The sequence below is a fragment of the Eucyclogobius newberryi genome, unplaced genomic scaffold, assembly GCF_026437365.1.
Source record: "Eucyclogobius newberryi isolate DKJ021-1_F unplaced genomic scaffold, fEucNew1.0.hap1 SCAF_4, whole genome shotgun sequence".
Taxonomy (NCBI): domain Eukaryota; kingdom Metazoa; phylum Chordata; class Actinopteri; order Gobiiformes; family Gobiidae; genus Eucyclogobius; species Eucyclogobius newberryi.
Window position 1 is genome coordinate 29,168,244 of NW_027316056.1, and position 16,291 is coordinate 29,184,534.

Below are 16,291 nucleotides of genomic sequence, written 5' to 3' on the forward strand. Positions count from 1 at the left end.
GAAGAAACCTCCAGAAGGGAAACAAACATCCATTTCAATGGAGTTCAACAACTTCCAGAGAAGACGCAGACTTAAGGATATAACATGTTGTACCAAATATGAAGACATGGAGGAAAATAAAATGGTCCAAAGTTGTTTCGTCTTATTTCAGCAGCCTATACTTACTATTATTATCATTATTATACACTGTTTATGTTGCACCTCAATGCCAAAACAAGTTCCTAGTTTGTGAATTGTTCACTGACAATGGCAATAAAACTGATTCTGATAAATATTCGAGAATGCTAATGGTTACTGCATGCTACATGCTATCGTGATTCTAGTGCAATTTGTATGATGTATTCTAATATCGCCAGGAAAATCAACTTTCTTTTCCCTCAGAACGCCATAAAGGACTCAACGAGTCAAGTGTGATTCAAGTTGAATTAGTCGTGCTTAGAAAACATAATCCACCAGGAAACGTCTTAAAAGATTCACATTGAACGGTGTTTTCCTCCACCGTGACGTCCCAGATGGAAACTCGCAATCAGAGCGCTCCTTTGAGAGAGACGTCCACCGCAGATGAAACATTCATAAACTTCTCCTGCAAAACAGCCCTGCGTCCTTAAAGGCCGGTGACATTCTCCAGATCACAGAGGGACACTGCTGACAGCTTTATACAGCTGGATTGGTTTGCACTCAAATATACCCACACAATCAATAAATTAGCATGAAGCTTTGAAAAATAAATGAATCACGCAAAGTTCTGTCCAGATGTGGAACTTGTGCAAAACTTTGAAACATTGTTATGTTAATACAGTTAAAAAAATCTAACTTATGCACACTTGCTGATCCTGTGCGTATCCTTGGTTTTCTTTATTGCACAAAACAACACAAAATAATGGTGTTATAGGGGTCAATTGCTAATTATCTCTGCAAATGAATTAAGAAAAAATACTTACAAACATGCTGTAAAAATAGAATTAATCGCTTTAATAGAAAAGGGTTTTTCTTTTGAAGTGGATGCCATGGTTAAGGTTGTGAGCAGTGATCAGACAGAGGAGTTGGAGATGGTGGTCTCTGTCTCTTGGTTAGCCCTGTCCTGGGTGGAGTGGTCAGCGTGACTGGCCTCTACTTGTCCAGTGGGTTATTATAGCGGCTAGCTGGAGCTCACTGCGGCGCTAAACTCCTCTCACGCTCCCCCTTTCTCCCTCTCACTCCCAGAGCAATCAAGCTGCTTTTATTTCATGTGCTAAATAACATTAAAGCTGGAGGACATTTACTACAATTTTGCATTGATTTGTGCAACTTAACCAATAGTCACGACTCCTTAAAGTTGCACTATGTAACTTTTCTGGTGAAGGCTCTGCTGTCTGTTTTTGCTCCGCCGGGAATTTTCCATAAGACATGAACCTGATTCATCCGTTCAATATTGTTGTTTTTATTGCTGAAAAAGACCTAAAAAAAAACACGCGTTCTTGTTTTGAGCATGCTTGCCTCTCCGCAGATCTGACCCGAAACTGACCGGGTGGCGTCACTCGCTTGTCGACATGGAGACGGATGCGTTTAAAGTCACATTGTGCAACGTTCCGGGCAAAGCGAAATCAGAACAAACTCTTTGAAACTCTCCACCACAAAAGTTACATAGTGCACCTTTAATTTACCCCAAACGGATCATGAATCAAACCCAGGACTTTTTTTTTTTACAGTGGAAACGATTGAGGGGGAAATGTATCCGTTTCTGCACAAATTGTGTGACATTTTTGTGAACTTATTTGCAGCCTTCATGTTCTTTCCTTTTGCCTTTTCTCATAAGAAAATCATTATGGGAGCTTTTTGATGCGTTATGGTTGGGTTGGAGGGCCTGTTCGACACACCACTCCACAATCATATCATGCATTTACCATAATTCAGCGTGAAACCTTTGAAACGACCAGGCATCATAGAGAATACGGCTTATTAATCATCATGTTCAGGTATCCAGTCAACACAGCGTCAGAGCCGTGAACGTGCGTCGGGACGCCTCGGGATACACGCAAGAATGTCCATCTGCATTCCTCCCGTGTCACCCACGGGCCCCGATGCGCCGCGTTTTGTCGTTTGTCGAATGTTGTACGCACAGAATGCGCTTTGGCACGTATTGGCACAGAGTCTTGCCCACGGACACATAGGCCTTCATTTCTGGTCATGAAGAGCCAATTACCAACTTTTTAGACTGGATACTTCATGCAGTATTTACTTGGTGGTTGAGTTGAGATACTGCCACTAATTGAAAGCCATAATTTGAAACTTTTGACACTGGGCAGTCAAGTCACATCGTTGCCAAGTGATATTAGTCAGAAAAGACAAAATATCTCTTATAGGGTAAAGTCAACGTGAATATGTTCAAATCTTACATTGATTTTGGGTGAAATTGCAGCTATTACATTGAAAAAATAGACAAACTTTAAGTCTGTACAATAGTCTTTTCTCAAAAACTCAAACTGACAACGACGTGAGACAGTTACTCCACAAATCCAATAAACTGCTGAAGAAGAGAGTGCAATACGAGAAGGAATTCTGACAAGCATTCTGAGGCACAGAGTAAGCTCCCTGGGCCCAGACACAACTGAACTGTTTTTTTTTAACTACAACTACAGCCACTAAAACATCTGCTTTTTAATGACGCATAATATTCATTCAACACAAGTATGACCGCCAATATGAAAATGCACCAGTCCATTTAGATACTTTTAATAGTTTTCTATAAAAGGAAAAGAAGTAGAAGACATACTGTTGCATTTGATTATTTTCTTTTTGAATGTGTTTTGGACATCTTTGTGGATGATGACAAGTTTTATTATTGCGTGTCGAAAATGCATGATTCACGTTTGAAGTTTGACAAGGGGGCATGAAAGCTGCGTGGTGGTTGACACATATTTGACTGTGTGCGCGTTAATTCAGCAAAACCTTCAGTGTGCAATAGGGGAACTAAAAAAGGAAAAAAGGTGATTTGAAGCAAAAGTAGAGTCAAACTTGGGTCGGCACGCGTCTCTTCACAGGCGCAGGAAGGAAGGCGCAGGAATCCAGAATGACCGTGCGTAAAAGTGTGAAAAAGCTGTGCGTAAAAGTGTGAAAAAGGAGACAGTCCACGGCGTGTTGTATATTTACCATTACAGCATGTTGCATCTGACAGACCCCGCGCTCCTGGGACTCCGCGTTGTTGCTTCTCCTCCGCAAAACTTCGCCCTCAAGTGGGGAACTTTCTCCTCTTCAGCGGGACCTCTCTTCTCCACGTTCAATACAATCTCTCAAACTTTCCGGCTCCACATCACACGCAGAGTCAGTCACGTTTCTCTGCTTAACTCTTCTTCTTCTCTCCTTCTTCTTCTTCTTCTTCTTCTTCTTCTTCTTCTTCTTCTTCTTCTTCTTCTTCGTCTTCCTCGCTGCGTGCGGATCGATATACCTGCGCGTCACGACGTTCGGAGAGAAAGTGAGGAAGCCCCGCGTGTCCGAGCGCGACTGCGGACGAGGCGCGCGCGGGGGTCGGAACGTGGTGCGGTGCCGCTGTTGGAGACGCCGGGGCGCGCGCTCTCCGGGCGATGCCGCGTCGTGCGTCGGTTTGGTGGAAGGCGCGCGGCGGACAGAGGCAGAGGACGCGGGACAGAGGCAGAGGACGCGGGACAGAGGCAGAGGACGCGGGACAGAGACAGAGGACGCGGGACAGAGGCAGAGGACGCGGGACAGAGGCAGAGGACGCGGGACAGAGACAGAGGACGCGGGAGCAGAGGGAATAAAACGCGTCTCTCTCCTCCGCCGCGCGTGAATCCGCTCCTGTGTCTGAGCCGCTGGAGGTCAACGCGCCGTCTGCGCCCGGCCGCTTGATTTACGACGTTGTGTCAGCGCGAAGAGTCGCATCTTTGTGACACAAGAATGTGCAAAAAAAAGAAAAGAAAAAAGAAAAAGTATCCAGAGTTTGGGTCGAGTTGCGCATAGAACAGTACCAGTGCGTTAATAAACACTAGATTCCTGCTTGGTTATTCATGTTGTGTAATCGAGCAAAAGTTTAGGACACGTGAAAATGTATGTAGACTAGACAAGTTCAAGTACAAGGCACGTATAAGCCTACTTCCGCGTCTGTTTTGTGTTTAATTTATTCTTATCAACTATTTTCTACAGTTTCAGTAGCTATGTTTATATGGTATTGTCTGATTTTGGGGCTTTCTGGTCCTGTAAGTATATTTAAATGATATGTAAACTGCAAAATTCTGTGTTATCAGAAAGATCATGATCAGAAAGAATTCAGATTTACTTTGCATTTATAGCATTTCATTCACTTATATCTCCAAAAATCTGAGAGGATTGATTGTCCGATTTTGAGTGTGGATGAAATCACAGCCACTGGTCATGAAACCATTGAGTCAAATGCAATAGTTTGTCATATATCACATCAGGAATATCCTATTTATTATTATTTTGTCATGGAAATGATAGTCCAGGCTTTAAATTAGACTTTTGTCACACTGTAAAGTTGAGTGATAGCCCAGTGTTTTATCATCTTCACATACCACATTTCCATTCACTGGGTTTTAGCTACTGATAAATAGTTGCTTCTTTGTAATCATCTGACAACCATTTCAATGCTTTTAATCAAGAATATTGCATTGTCCGTTGTTGAATGAAACTATGGCCTATTTCCTGATCTAAATACACAAAGAAATTATACAAAAACACACATTTTAAGCTGCATGTACATGTACGAGCCTCATACTGTGTTTTGTGGATTTCATATTTGTGGCTGTTTGTTCATTTTAGTAGTCGACTAGTCCGACAATGATTCCTATTGCACATCGAGACTTTCAAAATACATTTTGAACCAAAATAATGGTTGAAATGTGGTGACTGAAGGCTTCTAGATAGAGAACATCTACAAATAAAGTGTCTTACTGATGAAAATCTTAAATAGTTTGTCCTTTTTTGACATTTTAATTTAATTTTGCCACTGTCTTTGCTATAAATTAAAAGCTCTTTGGGCATATCTTAGAGTCAGTATAACAATTACAGTGATCAAACGTGGTTGTATCCCTAAACTGCACATTTCCAAACCTTTATTGAACCGCCATCAACTGTTATTGTAGTCTGGACAGTCGTTTCATTGGTCACGTTACACACAAACTAAGGCACAGGCGTCTTTACGGTGCATGCAAGTCAACCAGTCAACCCTCGCCATATACTCCATAAACATCACTTAACATTTCATACAGCCGTCATTTGAATATGTTCCATCTTTCCGCTTCCTTCTCATGCCTCATCCTCGCCTCCCTCAGCCCTCTTGTGACTCCCCCCTCCGCACACACATACAGTACCCACATAAACAAATACTACATGTGCAGCAGAGATGTGACAGCCGTGTCCCTCTGATCCCTCTCAAGTCGCTCATTAAACTTTCACTCCGCGCTTGTTTTTCAAATTTGCTCAACATTTTTTTCCCTCCGACTGAGACATCTCCAGAGTGAGGAGATTTGAAGGATGTGTTTTGAGGATGCGGTATCTTCCTCCCCTCCCGTCTCCTCCTCTTCCTCCCCGGCTGTGTATAGTCCCAGGGCAGTCGTTCCTATCAAGCCAAGCGTCTGGAAGCCCCACTTGCATGTTTGGTCAACGGGTAAATAATAGATCAGGGATTAGTCTTGTGCTAGAATCCATCCGTTTTGGGTGTAACAAGCTTGTCGGAGTGTCCTGGGATATACATATTCATACACTCAAGGCCGTGGGAGAGCAAAGAGCAGCTGCTGGTTCGTCAGAGGGCTTACACTGCTAATTAAAGGAGAAAAGCTGGCAACAAAACAAAAGTTCTTCTAAAATGGGACATATAGAGCCATTGTGCTTCAGTGAGGCAGTTTTTGATAGTAGTTTGTATTAAAGGGGACGTATTCAAAATTACCTTTAGTGAGCTTTAAACCTTGTTAAAGCAGTGTTTACTCATCATTAGTTTACTCAAAGTTGGATTTTGATTGATTGATTGATTGATTGATTCATTCATTCATGCATGTTTGTCCTGCAACAAAAAATAAATCATGTACTGTCCTGCAACTGAGGCTCACCTACCCCATAGTACTGCCCACATTCTTGTATTTAGATCAAAATCATTGAAAAATCAAGACCCTGATTGATACATGCAGGGTTCTAAAATATCACAGAGCCACTTTTCTAAATTAAAAACATGTAAATGACGTTTCAAACTACAGTGAAATGTCACTACGAAGAGGCGGGGCTTATCAGTTCTGCAGTTTTAAACAGGAAATCAATGGATTACTAAAACGATCAATGTTGTTGTTGACAATGAACATATTTTAAAATTAGGATTCATTTATGGTATAGTTGAATACTAAATACACAGGAAAAAGCATATGTCTCCTTTAAAATATGTTTATTTGCAGCAATTTGCCTCTGCTTTGAATGTGTAGATTATGTTTTCGCTGCTCTCTGCTGGCAACAGTTGGGAGTGAAACCTTTTTTTTTTTAAATAGCAGCGCGGCTATTGTCAACAAAGCACTAATAGCCATTGACTCGTAGTGACAGAAATTAAACAGTAGAATTTCATCAGAAATGACATAAGAAGTTCAGTAAGACTTAAAGACTTTAAAAAGGCAGAGGAGCTCTTACAGTATTTACGGTTAATCAGAAGGAAACAGCCACCAAACAGTCCACATGGTGACACAGCTTCAGGTCATTCACAAGTGTTTAAAGGGCCTGTATCCAACTTTGACCACAAGTAAAGAACATGTTTCAGAAACAGTTTGGACCCTTAGTCCTTTCTCTGAACCATAATAGAGAATTGTTGCAAAAGTTTCAAAGCTTATTATTCTGGAGAGTTTTTTTGATATCGAGAAATGTATACGGCTCTGAACTAAGCTGGCCCTGCACAAAGAGAGGAGTTTAAGCCTGAAACTGCCTTTGTTAACTTATGGCCCAGGTTTGAGTCGTTCTCGCCAGAGTTACCAAGTTCACTTCTTTATAACAACTTTGGGCTTCTTTTTCTTTGAAAGTTGCATGCAATTAAATTAAGACTGGACAATCGCAGCATGAGAGGGGGAGAGAGTGGGTATAGACAATCTGCAAATGCACAACACCACTGCGGAAGCAACCACTGCACCACCAGCAAAGTACAATATTTTATTTTATATTTTCAGTCTTGTTTCACAATATCTGCCCCCAGTAGTGACTGAAACTATTAATAATGTTTTAAATTATAAATATGCTATTAAATATGTATCTAATTTGCGCACGTTTAGCTGTGACATACACCGCTTGACTAATTGCTTATTTTATTAACATATTAATTCATTTATTTATTTTTTTCAAAGGCTTGAGGGCCTGATCACCTCTAGCTTCTCAGTCCAGTCTTTTCAGATTGAAAATGACTTCCGGGTGGCAGTTGCGGGTTTAGGCTTGATTTCTAAAATATTGTCTGGATTAGATACCTTTTAACCCTTTTCTACCATTGGCTACTCTAGGGCAAATGAAGGATTACACCGTCTCATAACGGCCAAATTATTCTCTGGAATTATTCGCCCACTTTCACCCCTTTTTGCTAAGTTGATGAGTGAATGAGGGAATGGCCACTAAAATATGATATGAAGTGGGTTGATTTGTAAAATGGACTGTATGTCTAAGAGGCACCAAGTCAACAATGCAGTTCCTTGGCAGTTCTCATTCAACAAAATGCCAACTTACTGTCCAACTGGTTTCACCAAATCACCTTAGGATTAAAAAAGGATTTTAATTTAACAGTAACACTACAAAACACATTCTTAAACTAATAGGCAAACTAACTGTATACCGCACTGTACTATCCGCCAGACAGAGAGTAGCCGAATATGTTTATTTGTCCCAGTGACAGGATCCCGCCGTTCGCTAATTACCCAGCGGGAGTCCCGATAATGAGCTATTGAACCCGCTAGTGAAGTGCTCGGCCTCCTGGGACGCTCCATCAGCCCGCGCACCCTCTCTCCTGGATCTATCACCCTGGCCTGGTCCTCCGTTCATTAAGTTTCAGTCACTAGCCAAGCAGAGAGAGGGCCAGAAAGGTCAGCTTGACTCTCTCCCCCAAGAACCGTGGGATTGGCTGCAAGTTCTTTTCACCATTAGAAGACAGATAGAAACTTCAGCCAGTAATTCTACGCTGCGTTCTCACACATTTAACTTTCTCTTAAATAACTTATGCGCTATTGGGACACCGAGTCAGGTCAAGTTTATGTACAAGTGCAAGTTAGCCTGAGGGAGCGCTACGCAGTGTCCTTATCGAGACAAGAGGTGACATTAAATATTCATGCACCCGCGCCTTGTGTTTCTTAGTCCTGCTGTACACTATTGATACACTGTCACTGAGTATGGATGGTTTTATTAGCAAAACATACAGCGACTTAAAACACTCAAGATATGATCAGATTTGTATTGTTCCTATGCATTATTAATCGAGAAGAGTAAATATCAAGAAAGTAATACAAGACATTGGACAGGTTAAGCCCTAATTGTAGAAGTATTTGTGTTTGTATCGCTTAAAAACATGCACTCTTACTAGAAGCCACCACCAGGCCAAGTTACAAGTCAGGTCTGTGGAGAGCATCAGCCCAACACGTATTTCTCTTTGAAAAAACTGCAATTATGGACACTTCTCTTCAAGAAGATTTCAATTAATGGTTGTTCCTTGCTGCTGAAGTTTGTATCTTAGGACCTATCTAGCAATGGCCCATCATTATTTTGTACATTGTAGCATTGTTAGAATAGAAATCCACATCAGAACAGTATTATGTCATTCATTAGATCCTCATCAAATCGTGTCTGCGTCAGTCTAGTTCTTCTCTTCACCTGTGCCGTGCAGTGAGACAAACCGCGCTGTTATTGGACAAAAAGACAAATACTTTTCTCATCTCCAAGCTGTTTTCTACCTTGACAACATTTACTCAGTGCGATCAATGTCCCATGTCCTTGGTCTCTTCTTCTGCGCACTCGGGGGAAATATGAACTTAAACACACACACATACACGCACCTTCACACCTTCATTTACTCTCTCGGCGAGCAAAGGACAAGCTCCGCAGCACGGGCCCCGGGGAAATAGTTTGACTCTTCGTTCCCACCAAAGGTCCTGGAGGAGGGGGTGGAGGAGGGGGTAATGGTGCTCAAAAAGAAGTAGGAAAAGTGTGGCCATGTAGTGCTGAGTCATTTTGGAGGGTAGTTCTTTAAGGTTGACCACGCCAAACACTCCTGACTGGAGCCGATCAATGCGTGCTTTATGAGGAAGCAAAAGGTCATCAGATGGGAGTCAAACGAGGGTCCGCGTGCTGTCTCTCTGCTTTGGGACGGGGCTGATGTGGATGTGGAAGGCTGAGGAGGTGTCACATGCACATCCAGAAGTTATTGTGGAGTTACTGGGGCAAAAGGTTGTTGCTATTTTGATGAAAGAATTGTGCGTCACTGCATATTCAGACCTAGTCAAGCAAGATTTGAAATTATAGGCAATTAGGCAACTTTATGGGTCATAGTTTTTAGGCTGGATGAAAATATCAAGTGGATTCAGTGCCGGCCCCTAAGCGGGATTTGCTTATGGGCCCTCACCACTAAACGGCTGCTAAGCTTCAACTATTGGCACACAGCTGTTTGTATTTCCAACACCAAATAAAAATACTAGGTGAAAAAAAGTAAGCAGGGGCTAGGAACATCAGTTGCGCAAGACCTGCACCAGAAAGGGTGTGTAGGGGTCCTACCACGGTCAGAACTGTTTTTAAATGCTATATTTTTGTGAATTTTACTGTTATCCAGTCAGCTACAATGCATTGCAACATTTTTCTTAGTTTTTAATAAAACTTTAGGTGCTCTTGGGGGCCCTCTGGTGATGCCGGGGCTCTCAATAGCTGCCTGGTCCACTTGTAGGGTAGGGCCGGCCCTGAGTGGGATAAGTACCCGGAAGGAAATGCCATTCAGAGAAATTTTACAATAGCCAACCAAACCTAGACTCAAACCAAAATCTTTGCTAACCACCCTGCCACAAACCACCTTATTAGCCAATAATTATCCACCAGAGATTATGAACTTGGCACAAAATCACATCCATAATATGATTTTACTTGGAACGCTCTTGAGGCCATGAATGTCTCCTCATTCTCCTGTGAACTCCTCCAGGTACATCGCAGCGCAAACAAGTCTCGTAATGTTTAAGCAAGTTTAATGATATCAAGCGGGAACGGCGGAGCGGTCCCGTCTCCCGCCTCACAAGTCGCAGCCTGCCTCATCCTCATGTTCACTAAACACCGTGTCAGTCTGCTCATCCCACCTGGAGCTTGTTCTACCACTGTTCCTCTAAAGCTGGGGACTTGTGACTCTTTAGCAGCTATTGTCATCTCTCCCGCTCCTCTCTTCCTTTCTCTTCAACTTCAAAGCAGGATCCATTAATGCAGACAGTGCATCCCCCGCTTACCTGAGGCGGCACAGGCGGAGACTTCGCTGCACAATCCTCCGCGGAGTGTCACGCTTTTTCTTGCCGGTTTGCTTGTCATTGTGTTACTGAATTTTTCATGCCGCTCGGATTTGCATGACGGGAGTATGTTGTCACTGGTTGGCACCGGGAGATTAGGAGTGCTCTGTAGTTCCCAGTGAGGCAGAGCGCAGGTGGGAAGTGCGTTTTGGGATTGTCAATACAAGAGCTGTCTTGTTTCAAAGGGGTGGCACTTTGTAGATTAAATATTGAGCAATTAGACACAAAGAATACTTCAGACTCAAGTCAGTTTGTATTTGTTGTATTGATGATTATGACGAGGTTGAGAATGTGGCGGAAAAGCTGTGGCAAGTGCCCTGACAATTATTGATGAAACCAAGCCGTATGACAACTCACAGTCGCCAGGACAACTGGAAAGTTTATCAACAACATATTGAAGGATTTCTAATCATTTCAACCCAACAATTTGTGTATTTTTTCCAGATCAAGTTTTGTATAAAAAGCACAAGAAGTGAAAAAAACAACAACTTTAAAATGAAAATAACCCCATGTTTCTGCAGTCCTTATTCGACCCAGTTTTGGAGGGAAAGGTTGGCAATAACTTTGTATGTGTTTCAGGATTTAAAGTTGACATTTTGACCCTCCTCAAGGTGCACTGTGGCAGAGCAGTTAGAGTTCTCACCCTGGGTTCTCTCTGGGTACTCCGGCTTCCTCCCACCGTCCAAAGACATGCACATGTTACGTTGTGACTGTACATGTACATGTACATGTGAGTGAATGAATGGCCGTCTCGGTGTTAACTCTGCGACGAGGCCCAATGTCACTGGGATAGACTTCAACCGTGACCCCAAGCATAGAAGATTTGTGAGTTAAAGAAATTTTTCAATATTTTAGTTGTAAATTATTTGGTCATGGAACAGGTGATTACAATTTTAATTGGTGCTTTTTTTTTTTTTTTTTATCATTAATACAAATCCCTGCTCAAACTGCTGCCCCCAAGTCCTGGTCTTGGCTAAGCGCAAGAGGATGAAGGGTAGTTAAAGGGTTTCAATTTCTTTTAATTTCAATTTAATTCAGCTTCAATCATTCTCTTAACAACCCTGTTCTCTATCTCAGTCTAAGTGCTACTGTATATTCACTCCCCTTTTCCGATATGAAACAAAAACGGCTATATTTGTCAAGTGGAACAACGTAACATGGCGCAGAAAAACAAACTGAGCTAATGTTGCTTAATCATTTACCAAAACAAAGGAAGAAGCTTTGACTTTTCATTGACCCTGTTTGTGATCGAATGTGCATGAATCTGTCCTCATCTGTTTCCATAATTACTGATCTTGTCTGCGCCTGACCTCTGACCCCAGGAGAGGACTCCGCACTGAAGCCTGTTGCTGATGTATGACGGTCATTACAGCATGTGACGAGAGCGAGTGAGATAGATGCCACGTGTCAGTGCGAGTGTCGGAGCCAGGCGCAGGGCAGGCAGATGTTGTGCACATTATGTACCAGTCCACTGCCTCCAAAATTGTTCCACAAATGAGGAGCTTAATGAGGGGCTGTGTCCGTGGGTCAAGGAACAGCCTAATCACGCTAAGCTGATTCCATCTCTTCTGGATGTGCTTGCATGTGTGTGTGATGTCGTACAGTGAGCAGATGAAGCAACATTTGTCGGGCCGTGCAGAGAAGTGCCAGTGCTCATATTTCTTCATTTCCATCCCTCGCCCATGCAGAGTGCAGAATCTGGCCTGACACTTAAGTACATTAGCCACACAATATGAAGTTGTCTTGTCTCAGCAGCAACACAGATGTCAGGCACACATCTCTTATTATCTCATGAAGTCTATCCATCTCTGTATGTAGATGATAGGGGATGCTAAAATGTAAGTACATGGTTTAATGCACAAATCTGGTGTATGATTATATTTGAATCTGTAGGCTTGTAGTCTATTATCAATGTTATTAGTCTTTATTTAAAATGTAAAGGTGGATTATGTAACTTTTATAGTAGGGGTCAGCCACCTGCCTGTCTCCCTGACTGTTATTTTTTTTTTCCTGGACAGTTCCACAGAATTAAGTTTAAAGCAAGTTTAAAGTACTAGGTTGAGAATTTTGTTCACTGACAATGACAATAAAACCTTTCTAATTCTAACTTTTGGATGTACTATGGGTTTTTATCACTTAAAAATAACCTATGTTGGAAAAACATGCCTTTCTACAATGAGGGAACCTCCGTCTCCACAGATTTTTGGTCAAATGAATTGCAAGTCTGAATATGTTGTACTTGTCAGATGTCAGATGTCATATGTTGTTATAAATTATATCATTAAGAAATCTGAAGTTTATAGTCAAATGAAACCCAGGCAAACTGTAGTGAATAAGTACTATATATGATATGATATGATATTATATCAAGAATAAGTGATAGCTCGTATTATGTGCAATAACTGGCTTCAGACTATGGTATTTAAATAGATTCATGCTATGTTTAAGTACAGTAAAGCAAATTCCCTTTCATCTTTTGGATTCATTACGTCCATAAACTGTCAAATGTACCACATCTTGAAACTAAGACAGTGATTTTACCTCTAAATTAATTGACAACAAAAGTTTCGTTCATAAAACTCAAGAACTACAAGTCGTAAAACATGTGAAACCGTCGTAAACTTCTGCGCATGCTCAGAAGCGGCTGGGGCCGGAAGCGGGCTCGTTTGAAAGAAGAGAGGAAACGCGCTGCAACTGAGGTTTGTTGTTGACAACTGTGTTTATGCCCTGCGGGACCGGCGTGAGCCTCATCCTGAGCCACAGAGAAAGACGATCGCTTGAATATGTGAACGAATAACTTCTTTTGATGTGACGTGACCACGGAAAATGGATTGTGGGAGAAGGTTGTGAGTGGAAAAAGTGCTGCTTGTTCCAGTTTACGATGAGTGGCTAAAGTTAGCTAGCAACTGCCCGGCTTGTATTTGCAGTTTTACATCGCCGAAGTAGCTCATTTGTCAAAAACATGGACAGGTAAGTGATTTTGTAACTCTATATCTATACAAATACGTTATGTGGCTCGTTCTTGCTTTGAAATCTCAGCACCAGAATGCATAAACGTGTGTGATGTGACTGATGTCTCTTCTGGTCTCATTCCCAGTGCCACTTCTCTGACCCCTGACAGTGACTCCAGCACCTTTGTTTTGGAGGAGCAAGTGAAGATGTTGTCAGATGAGCTCATACAGTGCCAGGTCTGTGTTATGAAACCATTAATAACACAATAATAGCCTATGAATGAGGTAGTCTGTTTTTGTGGCATTAATCAAGACGTAAACAGCAGTAGTGACACTCCGCAGGCACTCTATTGATTTTGTACTTGTGTCTGAAAATAATTAGCATCTTTGTCATTGCAAGACATACAATATGGTCTTTAATATTGTATCTAGTGTAATGTGTGTTGTATATGAGATCGGCTACTGGGTTTATCTGCATAGTTTTTATCTAGCCATCATTCATTCCATAGGCACATTTCAAAGCAATTCCAAAGTCATTAAGTCAGTCTTATGCTATATTTATCCTTTAATAGAGTTTATAGTTTATAGTTTTGCATGTTAAATGTGAATTTTGCAATAAATTATCTAATTAGGGAATCAAATCTGGGTGCACGGTGGCAAAGGCGGATAGCGCTCTTGCCTCCCAAGAAGGAGATCATGGGTTCGATTCCCGAACCAGACCAACATCACATGATCTCTCTGGGTGGAGTCTGCATGTTCTCCCCGTGTTACCGTGGGTTCTCTCCGGCTTCTATTGGCCCTAGTGAATGAATGTGAGCGTGAACTGTCTGTAATGTCTATGTCTCTGTGTTGGCCCTGCGACAAGTTGGCCACTGTCCAGGGTGTACCCCGCCTAAGGCCCGAAGTCACATAGGCTCCAGTCACCCGCGACCCCGAAAGGGAACAAGCGGTAGAAAATGGATGGATGGATGGAATCAAATCTTATTTCAAGCGGTTGACTTTGCCCTAACCGTTAACCAGAGGTGGGCAAAGTAGCCAAAAATGTTTACTCAAGTAAACTTGTACTTTACAATAATATTGCTCAAGTAGAAGTAAAATGTAGTGGCCCAAATAATTACTCAAGTAAGAATAAAAAAGTTTGAGTTGATAATTGGGCAGGTAAAGCAGTAAGCTATGCACAGACTCAGACTAATCCTCAGAACAAACTATCTGCAGGAGTGGTGCAAGAAACACAGAATAAATCATTTCATATCGTCAACATAAAGCTTTTGTCACCTGTAGACTTTACTTTACTTTACTTTTGTAGATTTACTCACGTAAGTGTACTGTTACTCCAAACTAAATATAACTCGGGTAAAAGTATGGTCTCAAAAAACTAATTTGAAAAGTACCATTTCTTTCAATAGTTACTGAAGTAAAAGTAACAGACTTGTTCCCTCTCAGTGACTGCAGAGTTGTCCCTGCTCACCACCAGGTGGTGCCTAAAAGCATGAGTGGACTCAGCTCTCACTTTGCATATGCTCAGTACCCTCCTCCCTGCAGGTTCTGTTAGAGCAGCACTATTATAAGAAGGACAACAAAAATCCTTTTCACTTAATCATATTGGTGAAAAAGTTGGTGTGACCCATATATTTTTTGTAATGTGAACGTGTAGGAATAAGGTATGGGTTTGACAAGAGATTTTTACATTTAATAATTAGTGGAATTAGTTTTAACTCATCATCCCAGATAGTAGTTAAAAGTACACATTCAAGTCAATCAAAAAAAGGACGTATGATGTTTTAAGACTGTTGCAGTAGAGTCAATATATATAATATCCCCCTAATCCAGAACTACAGAAAATTGCATGGTATGTTAATTAAATGTTAATTAAATGCATTTTGTTAATAGCTCCCGAAAAGTCATTTTGACACTTTGTTTCTCATTGCCACAGTGAAATTTGACCCGGTCCAGATTTTGAGGGTTTAAGCCTTCTAATTGACAGTCCTCCTGCAGTCTCGGCGTTAAATTGAGCCCGTTCTTGGTGGTCTCATCTTGGGAAGGATTTCAGTGATTCTGTCTATCTAATAAGGACCTTAAGTCGTGTACTGTGCCATTTAAACCGTAGCATTTGAATGCCATTGATGTCTTAAGTCTCTTGCACCATGTACTTCTGGACGGCCATTAAGTAGAAAAAGGCTCATCTGTCGAGCAGAAAACGATCCTACTAGACCAGTGCTAATGTTATTAATATGTGGCTGGATTCCAGTCACTGCCTCTTTGGTATGTTTAGCCCATGCTGTTTTAGTGTCTAGATTTTTCAGATGAATTATTCAGCCATCATCAAACAGACATCCATCCCATGTTTTAAAAAGCGTATGGCAGATGAGAGGGCCTTGATGAGCCTGCCTGAACACGTGTGCACATGTGGGGCGTCTAATGGCAGCCAAAAGCCAATGGGAGCCAGAGCCCCTTTTTTAAGTTTCTGCTTAATTCCTCAGTTTGTTGTTTGGACGACTGATTTGGACGGACCCACCTCGCTCTAACTGTACACACACAAATGCAGATTGACATGATCCACGGTCCTCCACTTTGTATGTTGAGCTCATGGTCTTCTCAAGGTCTGCTTCTGCCATTTGAGTAAATAATTGATAAGACACTTTTGAAAAGGGGGTTAAGATTCATGTACTAATTGGAGACCAGTAGATTCCAGTGGGAGTGAGGACTTTTATCTTCTGATGATGTGAACATAATTTATCAGATAATTTTATATTAAGTCGATTTGGTATAATTCTGTCTTTTAATGTCAGAAAATTTACTTTTTAGATGTCCCTCATTAAATGTAATGTAGTTTAAAAATGTTTGAAAAAG

General features: G+C 41.6%; 3 protein-coding genes across 3 annotated transcripts in view; 2 read left to right on the plus strand and 1 right to left on the minus strand.

Moving 5' to 3' along the window:
* bnc2 (basonuclin zinc finger protein 2) overlaps positions 1-3,316 on the minus strand; it is a 212,574-nt gene extending 209,258 nt beyond the window's left edge. Inside the window, exon 1 of the mRNA XM_072462859.1 lies at positions 3,130-3,316. Within this exon, the coding sequence (XP_072318960.1) occupies positions 3,130-3,147 (18 nt within the window). The 5' untranslated portion in view covers positions 3,148-3,316. The remainder of the gene's footprint in view (positions 1-3,129) is intronic.
* Positions 1-16,291, plus strand: part of sh3gl2a (SH3 domain containing GRB2 like 2a, endophilin A1) — a 364,709-nt gene that overhangs the window by 183,503 nt on the left and 164,915 nt on the right. The gene's annotated exons all lie outside the window — the stretch shown is intronic.
* Positions 13,591-16,291, plus strand: part of cntln (centlein, centrosomal protein) — a 106,713-nt gene continuing 104,012 nt past the window's right edge. The window contains exon 1 of the mRNA XM_072462861.1: positions 13,591-13,678. Coding sequence (XP_072318962.1) covers positions 13,649-13,678 — 30 coding nt within the window. The 5' untranslated portion in view covers positions 13,591-13,648. The remainder of the gene's footprint in view (positions 13,679-16,291) is intronic.